The sequence below is a fragment of the Struthio camelus genome, chromosome 5 (genome assembly GCF_040807025.1).
Source record: "Struthio camelus isolate bStrCam1 chromosome 5, bStrCam1.hap1, whole genome shotgun sequence".
In the NCBI taxonomy this organism is placed as follows: Eukaryota; Metazoa; Chordata; class Aves; order Struthioniformes; family Struthionidae; genus Struthio; species Struthio camelus.
In genome coordinates, this window is record NC_090946.1 from 34,467,093 (window position 1) to 34,484,945 (window position 17,853).

A 17,853-nucleotide genomic window follows, 5' to 3' on the forward strand; every position below is an offset into this window, starting at 1 on the left:
TGACTGTGCCCAGCAGCCACATTAGGATTCAGCAAGGACGGCAGGATCTGCTGTGGTGCACATGATAATGCTTCTTCCCACAGCAAGGAACAGGACCTTGTGCTGCTGCTGGCTCCTGCCTCAAAAACAACCAGAGACAAAGCTGCTAGAAATCTTCAGATAGTTTGACAGGAGGCTTGGATCACCTCAAAGAAAGCTTCCCTTTCGTTCCGAAGGGCTTTCGAGTTTCCTATGCCTTTAACAAAGGAAAGCCAAAGAACTGGTGCAGAGAGATACTTGTGTGCAAGGCATACTAAATACGCTTTTCTGTTTGCAGTGGTACAGCCTGAACTTTCTGAACACTGACGCCAAGGAAGTAGGTTTGGCCAGCAAAGCAGGTGGTCCAAAGGCTAAAGAGGAGCCATTCAACAGCTGCCTCCAAAAGAACATTCTCAGATTTGCTACCACCCTTCTCTGCATGAAGCACCTTTGCGATCAGATCAGATCTGCACTCCTGTAGCTCCACCCCTTCCAGCAGAGGTTAGGCTGACTCCCCAGACCAACAGTTCAAGCATCTGTCAATCAAAAGGCATCTTTTATTTTCCCATGGTGACTCTGCAGGAGACCTGGAAAGTTCTCAAGGATAATTTACATCCTAAACACACATGCTGGCAAATCTTGCCTCATTTACAAAAAAAATCCACTTCGGCAAAGTTTCAACATCCTTGTTCCGTTCCTGTTTGAAAAAAGGCAGCTTTCAGGGCCACACTAAGATTTCCTCTAAGGCTTGTTACCAGAAGAAAAGAAAACAATTCAGGGCACCCCTGGGTTATAGCCCACTGAGACCCATGGGTCTGTGGAGGGAAAGGTCCTGAGGAGACCTCTGGTAAGAATTCACTATCTGCTGTTCAAGCGCTATGGCACCACGGTGGGGCACCTTCAAAGGGCAAGTGAACTCAGTGCAGCAGCATGAGAGTAAAGCGGTGGTGGTATTCAGAAACAGGCTGATACGGGGAGGTAGATGTGACTTGTCGCACCTTGTTGCTACCTGTTGGTTGTTGCTCACCAGTGTTACACAAAACCGCCATTTCCACAGAGTCTCTAAAACTACAGCTATTGTCACCACAGGGACCACACTCAGCCAGCAAGCCTGAGGACAGCTGTTAGATAATAATGTTTTGTTCTTGGCGTCGAGGGAGCCTGTGTCCATGAACTACATGAAAATCAGCACTAGGCAAAGGCTGTCGGAGCACAGGGTACAGAGCAGAGCGTCCTGCAGGACTCTGTTAGTCTGGGTTGAGTTTCTGATGTGCCTTTTGGAGGACGACAGTCCAACCCAATGAACAGCCCCACCACCAAACGGTCTAGGACCCAATTAACTTCCTTCAACACACATCCTATCTCCTCATAACCTCCCTTTGCATTACTCTATACCATTCCTTTTCCTGCCAAATGATCTGGTCTCCTTCCAGCTGTTTCTCAACCAGGCGTACGGCCCTGTCCACGCCAGCAGACGGCAGGGAATCGCGCGGCTCCCTTGGCGGGGACCCACGGCACTTCTCCCCCCTCCTCCTTCTCCCACGTCCCCCCCCACGCCAGCACCCCGGCTGCCCCTTCCCAGCCGTCGGCTCTGGGGCGCCCGCCTCGCCCCCGCCGCTCTTGCCCCGGCGGCCCCCTCTCGGCCCGCTTCCCCTTTCCCAGCGGCCGGGGCCCGGCTGCGGGGCCTGCGGGCGCCCCCCGGCGGCCGCGCGGCGGTACTGCGGGAGGGGTCGGGGCGCAAAGGAGGCGGCGGCGCCCGAAGCGGCGGCGCTGGCGGAGCCGAGGGGCCCGTGCTGGAGGGCGGGGCGGGCGCGGCCAGGGAGGGCGGTTGGCGGGCAGTTGTGCGCCCTGAAGGGGGCCCGGCCGAGCCCAGGTGGGCGCGGGTACGGCCGCCACCAGGACACTTGTCCCCTCATAGAGAAGCCCCCCCCTCCCCCCTTCCCCGGGGGGGGGGGGCTTTCCCAAGCAGTAAGTAACTGCCCAGGGCACCAGTACGGCTGTGAACGAAGGACGCGCGGCCCAAAAGCAGGAGCCTGCTGTCCCCTGCCGACGCCCTGGCAGCTCTCAGGCCGCCTGCCTGGCCCCACAAGGGGGAGACAAAAGCCCGCGCTCCCCCCGGCTGCCCCCGGCCTCCCCGCGAGCCTTACCGCCCCCAGGCCGTGCTCCTTTTATCGCCTTCGAAGCGCTGCGGGCAAGAAAGCGCAGCTGAAGCCTCTGAGGAGGCAGAGTGTCCCCAGCGCAGGGGCTAGGGTCGCGGGCTGCGCTAGGTGGGAGGAGGCGAAAAATTTCTGCTGAGAAATCCTTGCCGGGGCCGCAAGGGCCCGCCAGGAGGGCCCTGCTGTCTGGCTGCTGCAGCCGCGTTATTCCCCGCAGCAGTGAAACCCGGTGCGAAGTGAAGCTGTGTATGCAGGCCGGGCACAACCTGCCCGGCCGGTGCCGGTCCTGCGGGCTGGCTGCGTGCTTGCTAGCAGAGGGCATTGGCGTTTGCCAGACAGGTTGAAGCAGACAGATGACATCCCCTGATTACTTGGGTTGCGCCCCCTTGAATTGCCTCGATTTATTGGCATCTTGCCGCTGGCGAGGTGCCCGGAAGAGGCTGCAAAGCTCCAGATGTGATCGTACATACAGGTACCGAAAAGAGATATCGCCTCCTCCTTCTCCTCTCCCCGAACAGTATTGTGTCACCGTGTCTGCTGCTCCCCAGCCCGTGCCCGCTGTCGCTCAGGGGCTCCTCGCTGGCCGCCCTCCAGACCAAGCCTCGCTCAGCCTGCGAGCGCGGCACCTGGCGTGGCTGCAGGCTGCTTTCCGGACATCCAGTGCCTGTGCCTGCCCTCCAGGCCGTCTGTGAGAGGGCGCCGAGAGCCAGAGGAGGGGGGCTGTGCTCTGCGGTGTGCTGCGACCATGGGCACCCTCTACCCTCCTCTGTAAGAGTGGAAATGACAACAGCAATCTCTGCCCATCCTAGCCTGTCTTTAGCCTCTAAAGTACCGCAGAACTGTCCAGAAAAGCCCATTTTCTCACTGCTTCATTCGAAAGAGCAAGCGGCAGGAAAAACACTAGCGCTGCGTTGGGCCGGTATTACAAACTGACTGCAGCGTGAGGTTGCATTTGCTTTCAAACACAAGTAGGCAGAGCAGGCTGAAATATACGGTAGGCAACGGACTTGCTCAGGCAGAGGGAGGGAGGATTAGAGGAGCTAATGATTCTTTCTTAGCTCTGCTCTTATAAAAAGTGCCAAGGGAGCTTTAGCATCGACCCAGTGCAAACGGGCCTTTAAAACGCTATCGGAATTCACACTCTAAATTGCAAGGGACTCAGTTTATCAATTTCTAAAGAACCAAGGTTGAGTTAACCCTGCTGCTGAAACGTGCTGATCCCCCGCATTCTGCTGCTTAAAGTAATGATTTTATTTTGTTTGCTTTCACCTCCTGAATGGTCATGGACCATGTTGGATAGGAAAGCAGATTAAATTGTTGCCTTAAAATCTATGGCTGAGAGAAGATAAGACTAAGGTGTGCAGAATAAAAAACAGCAGAGAAGGAAAGGCAGGCTCTGCTTTCACCCCTTTCAGTGAAACATGCACAAAAAGGCAGTAAAAACTGAAGGAGGGCTGGTGAAAGGCTGCACTTTCATCAGTGGGAAACTGGTAAAGGAAACACTTGTCTTAAACTGTATCCAATTAGCTTATGGAATCCATTATTAGAAGATAGCATTGGGACTAACGGCTTAGTGAAATCCGAGAGAGGATGGGCTGTATATGCTATCTGGAACAAAACCTTGAGGTAGCCCTAACAGAGCCTGAAACACTCCCGATCCTTCAGGACACAGCAGTTGCAAGACTGTGCGTTTGCCTGGGCTGTCTTGGAGTGTGTTGGAGCAGCGTGAAGGGGCGAGCCCTGGGGCTTTGGTGGGGCTGGTTCTGCTGCCCGGAGGTTGGGGAAGGACGGAGGAGAAGCACTTTAATACAGATGCTGTCTTTGTAAATGTTTATGCTTCTCTGAAGGCCTCTGGGGATCGGTTATGTTGACATATGCCAGAAGAAATGCAGAGAACAGAAGATCTCAAGAGTCACAGTAGTTAAAGTTTTAAAATAAAAATAAAAATGACGGAAGTTTAGCGGTGTTATATACTCCCATGCCTTGGGGCCCAGGCCAATCTCTAGCAGATGAGCTTTAGGAGGAAATATTCCCTGCTATAGATCTCCTTACTGCCTTGTTGCTTTTGTCCTCTTCTGCCTGTGCCAGCTACCGGAGTAGCTGGTATGGAATAGCATGGCTCTGCCTGCAGCCCCTGCTCCCTGTGCCCCACCGCTCTGCCCGTGCAGGACACTTACTCATGCAGTCCCCTCCGTACCAGCCAGCTCTGCACTCGGCACAGTAGATCCCCTTGATGTAGAAGTCATCAAGCGTCCCTCCCCAGGAGCCGTTGCGGCAGGACTTGCAGTTCTCAAAAATGGTGCAGCCTGAAAGGAGAGCCAGCATGTTAAAGGAGAGCCAAGATGGGTTGTCCTGAGGAGAGAGGAGCAGCCTCTATCTGTTTTTCACAACAAATAGTGACAACATACATGATTCTGCTGCTGCTGACAGCTTCCCCTTTGTGAGCTGTACCCAACCTCCACCTGCAAACCCTAGGAGAGCTCATATGCTGAGATCTGGGGCCAAACTCCCTGTCTGACTGGCCTGAACCTCTAAATCTCATTGCTTCCAGTGTAAATGCTACTCTCAGGAGTCTGAATGAGGATGCTGGTGCAGCTCGGGCCCAGCCCAAGTGATTCCAATTTCTTCTAACCTGGCCCTATCTCCTCCTGCTTTTACCTTTTGCCCTTTCCTCCTTACTAGTCAGACTTCCCACCCTCTCTTACTTCTTGCCTTGGAAATACAAATCATCCCTGAGTACCCATGAAACACTCCTCATCTAAAGCCGGCTGTGACATCACCATTTGGCAGCTCCAAAGCTTGCCCAAGGAGTCCTGAGGACCGTTCTGGTGGAAGGTTATTTTTCTAGCAATGATGCTACATGGTGCTAAAGTGGCTTGCCTCGTGTCTTCTGCTGCCAGCAGGGTGGCAAAGAGTCTCCGAGGAGACAACAGGCAATCCCTCACCCCAGGCAGATGCGCATGTCCTCCCTGCCTCCCTGCCCAGCAGCTGCCTGCACGGCTAAAGGTCCAGTGGGGACACAGCATGACTGTAAACATACCTGGGTGAATTAAGCAGGAATCACACTCGTTCTCCTCATTCCTGCAGCAGGGAATGGTGTAGCCCACTCTTTCTTTCCGTCCTGGACAGATGCACTCAATCTGGTCATATTCACAGCATTCCCGACACATGATATTCCACTCTGCTCCAGGGCAGTTTTCATTGATCACTGTGTACTCTGCAAGTGGGGAACAGAGAGGTGGGAGCAGAGAGGGAAGATGGGAAAAATCCGCTATCTATCCTTATACACTGATTTGTCAGATCATATATATAATGAGGTTGTCCTAAGTTTTCAGCATAGGAAATGCCAAACGATGCGGTAACACACAGCCGAAATATAAGCTCAGTTTGGGTGTCTCAAGTACACACAGAGAATTTTGCAGTGTCAGCCAGAGGAGACAGACAGACCAGAGTTAAAGAATATGTTCAGTTCGTTCCTTTCTCTGAAAGGCCTTCCCACGTCTGTGTTGAGAAAAATGATCTAAAAAAATACAGGGAATGCAGTCACATGAGAAACTCTTTTTAAAACCTCAAGACTGATTTATAGCCTCATGTAAAGTATAGGTTATTTAAATTATCATAGCATTTTTTTTTCATGTTTCTGTTTGTGAATTTGCTACTCCTGAAGACCAGGGTGTCCAACAGGAAAGGCCAGTTTCATGGCTGGGGCTTAGGCAGTTTCACTCCCTATTTTCACTCAGAAGCACACAGTGTTACACTATTGCCCAAGGAAAAAAGATTTTTCCATTATTTTTAAAGGTTAATTTCATCTGAGCATTTCTTATAAGATAACGTTATTAATATCTTTTATCATTTAGCATAAGTTTATATGATGGTGTTTAAGCTCTCCTGGAAGTGCCCTTTTAAGAAACCACGCTTTGATGCCTCAGAGTGTGACTCCAGACTGCTACAGTAACTGCAGATCCCCATCTTCCTTCCACCAGGTGCTGTCTAAATTCTACAAACTGAAATCTAATGAGTGCACGATGCCGTCAGCATGCCCCTTAACCAGCCCGCAGACCTGACGGCTGGTTTCATGGAGTCTGATGATGAAAAGTGAGAGAGCAGACTAGAAAGATGAGACGTGAAAGAAACAAAATGAGACTTGCTCTTTCTTCTTCCCTCTCCCCTCCCCTTTTTTCTTTTTTCGTTTTGGCTAGATAATATCCTTTTTTCCTTTGTTTTAAACTCTGAGTGACAGAGCTGCATTGTCATTGCAACAAGCCATACACATCTCTGAAGGAGAACTGTGCCTGTACCTGGCTCCCTTTGCACGCAGGTTCTGTTTTTGTTCCATTGTGCCTCATAATCTAATTACGACGTCTGCTTTAGCTCCCCACTGCTGAACCTTGCTGCTCTGTCTCACTTGATTCTCCATGGCCTAATGAAGCCTGAGTCCTGGAAGCTTATCTTTTTCCTTATGTTATTTATTTGGTCCATCAAAAAGGGACCACCAACAGTTTCTTCATTTTTTCATTTTGGCTGGGAAATGAAATTTACCCCTTCAGACTTCTCAGAATGAATCCTTTCCCTTGTGCCTGATATACAGACAACTGGAAATGCTATCACAGTTCTGACTTCAGAAATAAAGTTGCTATTTATTCTAAAGCGATTCTATTCCCCTCTGCTCCTTCCCCCCTACCCTGCAACCATTCCAAAAAAAGAAGAAAGCTGCTTCTGGCATTTGGTCAGATTCTGTAATTTTTTTATTCCAATAATAAATTTTTGTATCAAAATAGTCTTAGTGCTTAGCACTTATGCAGCTTTTTTGCCCATAGATCTCAACATGCTTCACAAATTCCTTTTTCCAGATGGGAAGCTGAAGCACAGAGAGTTGAAGTGACTTTGCTCAAGGTCCCAGAGAAAAACAATAGCAGAGCCAGGAATTAGACTCCAGCCTTCTCATTCCCAGAACAGCAGTCAATCAACTTGACCATGTTGGGACTTCTTAACCTATGCCTATTATTCTCTTTTAATGAAGCCATTTATATATGAACTGTATCTAATTCAGATTCCAGAGCAAATTGATTACTCGTGTCTAATTATCTTATTAGAACTGACACTCAGTTTGATGCATCTCACTACACATTATGGAAAATAGCTGTCTCAGTGGTGTGTATGGGTTGGGGTCTTACTCCTAGTTGAAGGAGCATTCCCAAAAGTTTAAATAATAAATAACTACCCAACACTCAGAAGCTTTTGCAAAGCTTCCTTCAAATTCTTGGGTCTCTCAGCTCAAGCCAGAAATCTAATTTCCCTCAAGATTGCTAATGCCCATTAAATAAAACGACTATTTCCTATGGGATTGTATCTGTACCTTTCCCAGGACAAAGTGTTATCTTTAAATTGATCCAAATGTCCACAGGCAGAGTTCTGCTGGGATGACTAAGGCATGTCTCTATCCTTGGAGAAATTCATAACTTGGCTAGATAAAGTTGTGAGCCACTTAATGTAACTTCAAAATTAGCATTGTTCTGAGAGAGGCCCCTTTCAACCTAAATTTGTCCGTGATTCTATAAAATATTACACATGTGTTTGTATGTGTGTAGAGTGGGTGTGGGTGTGTGGGTGTGGGTGTCCCCATATTTATTTTTATGTGTACAACTTGTATATGCAACAGGGCCAAGGAGCAGATACCACGCTTACTCTTGTTGAATTCAATGGGCCTGTTTGCAGTGTAAGGCGAGTTAAAGGTAATGTTTTGTGTTAAGATGAGAGCAGCAGATCTTAGCCCTTAAAGAACTGTAAAATAAATTTGCTGTCACCTAGAAATGCTGTTTGCTCACTTCTTGCCCTTGTCTCAACCGAGACAATGAAAATAGCCTGTCTTTTGATTTATTGCCAATTCAATTCCCTTTCGAGTTCTCAGGTACTGCAGTTTGGGCAACATAGATAGCCACGACAAGGAAATTTGTGGGTCTGAGATTTTTTTGAAGTGATGCTCTCTGGGATTTTCTTCACAGAAGCCATGAAATCTATTATTCTGAAGTTTTGTAGAAGCTATTTTTTTAAAAATGCGTGTGAAGACTTGACAGCACCTCTTTAATAACAGTGGGCTCCTGTTTGTTTTGCGTAAGTATCTCCTGGCTGCTAAACAGGAGGCAAGGGAAGGCTTTGCCGGGGGATGCTGGAGAAACATCGCGGAGCCGAGAGCCGAGCCCTAGCGCAGTTGGCGAACCCTTGCCTGGTGGCGCCGCTCAGCCCGGCACCCTGGGAAGACGAGGCATAACCCAGCCGCCCCTTGTGCGTTTGGGAGCAGGTGACCACTTCCCTGCCGGGGACTCGCTCTTACTGCCCCCACCTGCACTTGGCCGTTACTACCCCAAAACGGAAGCGAAGGAGGCCGAGAAGAGTGCAGGGGATGAACTGAGTGAGCAAAACGCTGGAAATGAGGCCAGGGCCAGCCATGGCAGAGACCGGCGCGAGGTGTTTGGGGATGGACTTTACTCATCCCTGCAAGGCGGCCGGCAGCAGCTGCGTCACCGGGTCGCCCGGGGCCAGGCAGTGCCTTGACCTCCTTCTGGAAGAGGCTGGAAGAAGCTGCTTGACAACGCTTGCAAAATATTTAGCTGAAAGGGACAAACAAGCCTCAGCACAGGCAAATAAACAGTGGATTCATTTATGGGATTTTAACGATGAAAGAAAAGACCCTTAAATCCAGGCACACCTACGAGGCGCAACAGGTCCCTACAGCACAGGGAAGCATTTCAGATCCTAAAGGCCTTGGCCGACGGGTCGCAGCCCGCAGCCCCATTTCCATGAGCTTTCAGCGCCTCCCTGCCAGCAGTTTCGGCAGGGGGTCCGAGGCCTGGCCAGGGCATTTCACAGCTGAGTTACAGCAAAGGGAGTTCGGCATGGTGCCACCGCCTCTGCCCCCTCCCTGGAGGGGAGCTGAAGCTTTGGGGGAGCCAAAGGCTCCTCACTTCAGGGCTCCCTCGATGAAAGCTGACTTGAGGAGCGGAGGAGCCAGCACCAGAGGGAACACAGGGGAGTTTGCTGCATAGTTTAACGCTTGCAGGCAAGGCCTCGATTTCCCCACCAAGCCTCAGGACTGCAAAGGCAAAACCTTTGGGCTTGTTCTTAGTCTGGCTCATCTGTCTGCCTCTGCAGCCTATACCCCCTGAGCCACCGAAGGGAGGGAGTGGGAGTAGGTTACTCCTGGTGCTATAGAAGCTTCATGGGCAAATTGGGTTTTAATTTGCTGGGCTGCTTGTGCTTCTACTGTCACGCACTCCCGTGATAAAGTTGCAGCAAATCCTGCTCTGATTTGCCTGGTGAGGCTTGCCCACATCCCTCACGAGCTCTGACCCACGATTCTCTCGTTTGCTACTTATTTCGTCTTCACCTTTCCAAAATGGTCTGACTTCCTCAGCCAAGAGATGTGCTTGGGCTAGCCAGCCTGGCGTGCAGCAGAGGAGCTCGAGAGTCTGTACTGTAGTAATCCTCTCCCTGACACAAATGTGTCTGTTTTTCCTATCACCCGCATGGTCTGGGCGCACACATGACTCAGACATCTCTCTCCTTGCCAGACCTCAAATACGATCCTATTCCAAACTGCAGGACCTCGGAAAATGAGGTGATAAAAACCCTACAAGAAATTCTTTTATTAGTGCTTGGAAAGGATCACGATTGAGGGTTGACAGAAATATCATTAGCAATTGAATAAAATGCCACCTTCCAAAAGGGTAGTTTTTACTGCACCCTTCTGAAAAGCCAGAAGTCTCCTTGGAAGATAAGTGAAGGCTCCATTAGCACTCACCCTGAAGAATGGAGATATGTTACTTATGCTTATGCCAGTGAGTTCAAAGAGGATGACCAAGTAATAAAAAATAGCTGCAAGGATAAGGCCATCTTAAAGCACTAGTTCTATTCAATACGAGCTCTGCTGGAAAGGATAGCGATGAGTCCTAAGGGATATACAATGAGCCCGGTCAAATCTCTCGTTCGAGGGAAAAGCAGAGACCAATGAGGGTTGGAAAAAAGTCTGATCATCAAAGAAAGCTATGTCTTAATGCTCAGGGATAAAGGGAGAACTGCCAAAAGCCAAGCTGAATTTGACCTTGCAAAGGAAATTAAAATAATAACAAAAGGTTCTTCAGCCTTTTGAAGAAATATGAAGAAAAAGAAAAGAAATAAGGAGGAAGAGAGACTCCTGTGGGATGGGGTGCAGATAAAATGTAAGATAATGGTCAAAAGTGTAGTTAGTTTTCATCTCCAGGGAAGCTATTGATGGGGAGCTTGTGAGCAAGGCAGACAGATTAATGGGTTTGAGGGCATGGAAGCAAATAAAGTGTGATCCACATATGAGCGTGCTCCTAACCCACTGCAGTTTGGGACGTTCAGGTAAACCAGCTTTCATTTTGGTTTATCTTACTAGATCAGGCTTTAAACTTTGGTTTCAGGAACTGATGCACAAGCACAGCACTGCCTTGGGGTGGGTCAGACAGCTGATCACGGTAAAGCTTGCGCTTCAGCACACTGTTTTTTTGCCATGGTGAATTCATCAGAGTCACAGATACCTTACTGGATAGGAAGGGGACTTCTCTTCCAAAGGGCTCATAGCTGGGAAAATTATATGGCCGGCAACTGAGGTGAATTGAAACAAGCCTGATTACACCAATTAATTCCAATTCTTTGGAAGAATGACTTTTTTGGAAGTTTTCTTTGGAAGCCTTCTTTGGAAGAATGACTCTTTTAGCCATTCTGCAGTTCTATAATCACTTTAAGCTGATGTAAACACATGCTGCTGCTGAAATGGGACACTCTTCACTCCACTGTCTTCTCCACTTCCCATTCCCACTCCCTTTCTCTGTGCTGGTACACGGACTTATTAGATGCTGTGTGGACAGATCAGAGGACTAATCCATCAGAAAACTAGTTTGCAGCCTCCATCCCTCCTTGCAAAAAAAAAAAAAAAAGATAAGTTTACAACCTAAATGTGTTCCATATTCCTCCAAAAGACAAAGCACTTATGAGCCTGCTAGATATATCCATCAGGAGAACTCCTAAGAGATGAAAGTGCTTTATATGGACATCCATATCTTGGTCTGAACTGATGAAACTTCTCATCCTACAAGTCTATTCTTTCTCCTGCAAAGATGAGTTTACCTCACATCCCTCATTTTATCCATCAGCATACTGGTATAACATTGCTGAGGCTCAAAGAGGTTTCATTGCAAATTGCTTTGAAAAGTGGTCTACAAATTAGAAATGTGTTGGAAATAAGAGCAGATACAAGCAGATATGTCTCTAAAAGAGTCCACAGATGACAACTTTATCAAAGTGATTATTTAACCAGTTCATGTTTCACAGATTAGAATATGCCCCTTTTTATTTGATTGCATTTTAATTTTTCAGCATGACGCACAATAACAATTACTGCCTTGTACAGAAGAAGCTAGCATCTGAATCTGAGGGAGCAATTTCTTAAGGTTCCTCTTAGGGAATGTTCTCCCATTCATTAACTGCCTCATTTTTATTATTATTTTATCCTGCCCTTTCTTATTCAGCTCTACTTTCACTGCACTCATGTGCAAGCAGGTGCTGTGTGTGTATACCGGACCTTAACAGTGAGCTCTGAGCAGGCAGCTGCTGAGGCATTTGTCATCTAGAAATGAGAAACATGTTGGGTGAAACTGTGGCTCCGCTGTGATAGATAGCAAAACTCTCCCTTTGACTTCAGCAGGGCCAAGATTTTATTCATTGGCCAGACGAACAGACCTGAGAGAGGAAGAGAGATGTTTCTTTAGGAGGCTTTTAATGGAGCATTGGAAAACACTGCACCCCGAATCAATAATAATAATGGAAAATGTAGGTCTTTATTCTTAATCTCTTCTCGTATCAGATAACCCATTGTGCAAATGATGCCTATTTTCCTAATAAATAGGGTAAAAGGTTGAACGGGATAATGCTGTCTTTAAAAACACTTGCTTCTGTTTGGAAATTATGTCCCCATTATTCTTTGTAGCAGCCAGGCTAATTAGAAGAGGAGCTAAAATACATCCCTGTTTTAGTTTACTCAGCCTGCTTACTTTATGGATTGGAGAACTTTCTTGAATAATCGGACTGCTTCTCCTGGTGAGTCAGTTAGCATCCTTTCCTGGCTATTTGTATATGTTTTCACATAGCAGTAAGAGTGGAAAGAAAAAAAAATGAAAGCATTTCTATAAAAAAAGGCAAAGCCAGCATGTGAACCTAGGGGGAAATCTACTATACTAAGCTGATTCTAGCCACTTAATAAACGTGCATTAATTCCACTGCCTTTTTTCAGTCCCAAATGCAGGATTGTGTTGAAAGCAGACTAAACTACTACACAATATGTAATCTACTTAAGAAATGCATTGAGAACTGTCTGGTGTAAGTACAACTGTGTTCTGCTGGATGAGATCACCCTTGTCTTCAGCTCTGCCTTTTTAACAATTCAGGTCACGGTTCATATAGATAAAAAGGCTAATGCAAATTCTCCTTTGACTCAGGAAGTGGGAATCTGCCTAATGTTTTCAAATACAAGGGTCTCTTCCGGATTTCATGTTGTCATATAGTGTACAGGAGCTACAATTTTCACAGATAAATAGCTGTGAAGTTCCTCATAGGCTACAGATTTCCTTCAGTGTGCTCCTAAGGTTGACTGAGTCAAATTGGCTAATAGTAGTGCCTTTTTTACTCCTGTAAGCGTCCCTTCTCAGCTCGGCTATGATAAGCAAATCATAAACTCCCAACAGCTCTGCTCCAAGGAGAGCAGAATTATTGGTTCAATAAAAAATCATTTTTGAGGTCTCTGTTGGGTCATTAACAGAGTTTCCAGCATGACTTCCAGAGCTGGTATCTGTCTCCACACTGCCTCGTTTTGCTTTCCTCGTGATAAAAATCGAGTATCTCAGTGTAGCTGAAAGGAAAGCCAACTAAAATTCTGCTTCCTAGTTTGTGGGGTCTAGAAGTTGCCCATCTATGAGGTATACTGGTGGGCTAATGCATAAACAGCATTAACACAAGTAGCTCCAGGTTTTCTGTTTTTCAGTCTGGACTCTACATTCAGTCCTTCTGCGTGGTAAAGCCTCAGTGATCCCAGCGCCCTTCAGCCAATATTGCCTCCCTTCTGATGCCCATTCAGTTATGCCAGTGCCATCCATTTTCCTCTGACAGTAAATCTTCAGGCCCTGCAGCTCCTCATCTTGCCTCTCTACCCACTACCGCAGAGATGACGGTGGCTTGACAAGGAGCAATGGCAGGTACCTCTAGGAGAGGATGCTTGTTCCTATTAGAAACTTATTTCCTTTCTTCTAGGTTTCAGCAGCACTTTTTCGCTGGTGGTAAAAAGTATCATATGAAATAGATCTGTCCTCCACACACGCCTCAAGTAGAAACTCTGCTCCTTTCCCCATTTTCTTCTATTGAGCCCTTTCGATTGCCTGCTTTCACTTCAGAGGCAGACTGGTTGGGCTATAGGCCCAGAAAGCTGCATAAAGTGTCTACATCTCCACCACATCTCAGATCCTGTTCCAGTTCAAACATCGTTCTCCTCAGCATGCATCTTCCCCTTGCCCTCAAAACACCACACAGCTTCCTCTTACTATATCTTTTTGTCATAGCTGGATTTAAATTACAGGCCATCCACGCCACTAAGCAGAATGTTTTTAGTGTCTAAAGCAACCTGAATAAGTCTGCCCTAAACCTTCCCCTCCCTCAGTTTCTTCTCCGTAATTGTGAAATGGCATTTGTGATCTTATTATTGGTACTGTGGCATCATGTGTTCGTCTCAGAAGGACTGTGACAGTATAAAACAGCCAGGATTAGGCCAAAACTCAGAGGTCGTTACATTACCCATCAGGCCTCGATTTCTTTCTGGGATAGAGAAGCTTATTCCGGCCAGGAAAATTATACTAGCGTGATCAGGAAGAAATGTTGTTTTTTCTGTACTGTAAGACAAGGCATTGGAGCAGATATGGACATAGCACTTTGGAGATAGCGAGAGCATCAATGAGATTAGAGAGCCCGATAAGATTAGAGCTCTTTAACAGGATCTGGGGGACAAAGCTGGACTTTTGTGGCACACGAGAATGTGCTGGTGTTAAACACGGAGGACTGGTGCCAGACCTGTCTTGGGTGCTTATTTGCTGTAATTGCATGACGTTTTGAACGTGGTTCCCGTGGCGGTGCAGCACAGCCCTAACCAAGGACAGCGAGATGCCCTGGGGGGCCACCTGCCTCGCTGCGTCCCACCTGCGTGGCCAGGCACCACACCTGGGTGCCACCAAGGGTATCCCTGTCCCCGACGGAGAGCATCCTGCCTGCTGGGCTCACAAGGATCCCAGGAGCCCTCCGCTGCCGGATGTGGCCTCGGGGCTGAGCACAAGGACCCCCAGGTCTCCCTCAAAGTCGAAAGCCGGTCCCTCGCCCTTTGTCCGTGCGGGCAACCGAAACGTGCGAACTGAAGTAACCCGCTTGCTGGGATTGAACGCATCTGGATGTGTCTGAGTGCATCTGGGCTCCGCTCCTCCAGACGGAGGACGGAGGGGGAGGGTAAGAGGGGTTGGAAAGGGTTTAGATAGGCAGAGACACACACAAACACACATATATTTTTAAGGAAATATGAGTCATTTGCACTGGAAATTTATTCCAAAAATCAGCTCCCAGACCTCCCCCAACTCCTGCCCCCAACTTTTGAGGCAAGCCCTGTGCAACTGGGTGTGATAAACATGGACAAAAATTGGATACATCTGTGGGGAGGAGGCAGAACGCTATTTTCCAACCTGCCCTGAAATGCTAAGGCCACCGCACTTCAAAAATGTTCCCCCGCCCCCAGGCACCCCCTTGCAGCTGCTGGAAGGGGAGCTCCTCGTCCCTTGGGGGTGTGCTGGGCGAGGGCCAGGTTGGCCCCTCAGCCAGCGGGGGGACGGGGAGGCAGAGGAGGCAGAGGAAGGACAGGAGAGGGGCTGGCTGCCCTGGACGTGGGTCCTGCGGGCTCTGCAGACTGTTTCGCACGCTGCTGCCCGGCTGGTGTCGAGGGGATGGGATTTGCTGCCGCCTGGCTTAGCCCGAGCCCGTGCCCATGCCCAGGACTCGCTTGCCGCAGCCAGGAGAGTCTCTGTGCTGGCTGTGGGCCCCCTCCAGCGAGGCGGGCTCCAACGCCCTGCAGTTGATGCTGAGTTATTTATGGCCATTTGTGGTGATCAGGAGGGCGGGCAGTCTCAAGGCACCTCACCTCCGCGTCCTTACGGCTGCACCCGCGACGATGCTGAGGGCCGACCGTGGCAGGTAGCTTCAGCCACCTCCAGGTGTGAGCAGCACACGTGCGCGCGTGGGCATCCTGACAGCGAGTCTGCATTCAGCAGTACGTGCTTTTTGTTTAACCTTATCAAGGAGAAACTGTGCATGCTGGTTCAGCAGAAACCGGAGCAAGATTTGACTATAGAAAAGATCATTCAGCTTTAACCAGGCTTCCCCTTTGCAAGAATAAAATATTGGCAGGACTAAAGCCCAGTTCGGAAACAATGTGTGGCTTTTGTTTTCCTTCTTTCTTTCACTTTTTTTCCTCTCTTCCCTTCATTCTTGGTGTTGGGGCTGGAGACGAAAGTCTCTGTCATGCCAAATTAAACAAATTACTCTTTACAATTTGGAGCCTTAAATGCCTCTTTTTATCATCATTTCCTTAGCATTGAGTGTTGAGAAAATAAAGCAGTAGTAAGTGGAGTGATTGCATAGGCTTTTCTTGATGGCCATTGGCAAACAAATCCAGCCAGTTGTTTCTCTTTAAGGCTATTAAGTCTGTCTGGAAGTTATCCCTTGACAAGCCTCCCCCCCCACGCTCCATGCCAGCAAGAAAGAAATAAATAAAGCAAAACCCCTTCTTTCTAGTACTAACATCCCTCCGGACCCCTCCGCTTCCCATGACAGCGCGTGAAATCAAACCCCTCGGACCACGCCACAGGGAAGGAGCCCGTTCGGCCGTGCAGAGCACGCACACACTCACTTACGGTACCTCTTGGCAAGCAGGAGACGAGCAGGAGCTGGAGCACGGTGAGTCCGACGTGTGTCCAGGGGGCTTGCTCCATGCTGCCTGGGGTCAGTGCGGCGGAGCGACTGCTCAGGAGGGGAAAGCAGGCAAACGGCTTTTACTGGGACCTCACCAGCTCCGGGCTGCGAGGGATCTCGGATTTCAGACCTCGGCTCGCTCCCATCCACACCAGAGGGGAACTACCTTCAAGAGACTTCTCAGGCGTCCAGAAGCACGACGTCACCCCAAACCTCTCCAACTGCTGCCTTAACCCTTTCTGGACTCTGGCAGCCAATCCCTACTAAGATGGGCTTACTGGCTTGCAACGCTCAGCTCTGAGATAGTGATTTTCATCTCAGAAAGAAAGAAATTATAAGGGGGGGAAAAATGCCTATGAGTCATCTCGGGTGAGCTGAAGTTACATACGTCTCCAGAAGGAGGCACTTAGTGTGTGGCGCCTTTGGGCACGCAGGAGAGTTTGTCCCTGCTGGGAGCGGGGCCAGCAGTGGGAGGGGTGCCAAGAGGGCATTCCCGTCCCACGCACCCGGCAGCCCGACGAAGGGCAGTGTGTCACTTCACGATTCGCTTAAAATAGCCATGCGTTTTTATGGAGGGGCAGATGAATGAATGAGGCTCACGCGATGTTCACTCCACTGTGGATGAAAACCACAAAACACAAAAGGAATCACTTGGACTACACATTCCTGAGCTCATCAAAAGCTTTTCCACGGAGTCAGTTTCTGCCAGAAAGCAGAGTTTTGGCAAAATTGAAGTGTTTTGTCGGAGCATGTTGATATTGAGGAAATGTTCAATCCAAACAAAGGAGACCATTTCATGTGGATTTTATATTTGTGCTTATTGTGCTTTGGCTTTTCTATTAGTACATGCTACTGATTTTGTCTGGTCTACAGCTCAAGTATAATAGCGGTACACTTTATTCTTTCTAATATTTTTCTAGTACAATTTTTCAATACTATCCAAAGGAAATAGTTCTCAGTTCTAAATCAGACTTTCTCGATTTCCTTTCTGTAGCAAATTTTCAAAATTTACATATATTGTGAGAGAAAAAAATTGAAATATTGGAATTTTCTGTGGAATAGAAACTCAAGCGCCTCAAAGGCTTTAACAGATACCTAGAGCTCTTTGCAAAGTTCTCAGGCATGTTGAGCAACCTCAAAAATTTGCAAGCAGTAGCCAATGGAAATCTTGGGCAGTTTCCTGCAGTGGAAAATCCATTACGCCTTCAGGTGGTCTTTCACAGGGTGAATTCCTTTATCCAGACATCTCTCAAGGTTATGCCTGTCTATCAGCCTGTTGGCTTTTAACTGTGACCACTCTTTGCAATGTTTGTGCATCTTCCATATAAAGCAATACCAAAATGTTTATGGCTGTCTTTTTTTCTCTAAATCTCTCAACACTCCTGCAACCCCCCCAGTGAGAATGCTAACGTGAGAAGGACTTCAGATAGATGCCAAGATTTTAACCTTTACGGCACACAACACCACTCAAAACTTGTCACCACAACACGATGCTTAAAGGGCATTTGGTCGCCTAGCTGCCATTTGACTTTCTACAGGGTTCCCAACAGTGAAATAGATGGTAATTACAGATACAGTAACAACTGTTCAATAAATATATAGTTTCTAC

At 48.2% G+C, this 17,853-nt stretch overlaps 1 protein-coding gene across 4 annotated transcripts in view; it reads right to left on the minus strand.

Moving 5' to 3' along the window:
• PAMR1 (peptidase domain containing associated with muscle regeneration 1) overlaps positions 1-17,582 on the minus strand; it is a 57,839-nt gene extending 40,257 nt beyond the window's left edge. For all 4 annotated transcript variants that reach the window (XM_068945489.1, XM_068945490.1, XM_009688440.2 and 1 more), the window contains exons 1-3: positions 16,192-17,582; positions 5,215-5,391; positions 4,352-4,480 (exon numbers count right to left, since the gene is read on the minus strand). In XM_068945489.1, the coding sequence (XP_068801590.1) occupies positions 4,352-4,480; positions 5,215-5,391; positions 16,192-16,264 (379 nt within the window). In that variant the 5' untranslated portion in view covers positions 16,265-17,582. The remainder of the gene's footprint in view (positions 1-4,351; positions 4,481-5,214; positions 5,392-16,191) is intronic.
• Between the last annotated feature and the right edge of the window lie 271 nt (positions 17,583-17,853).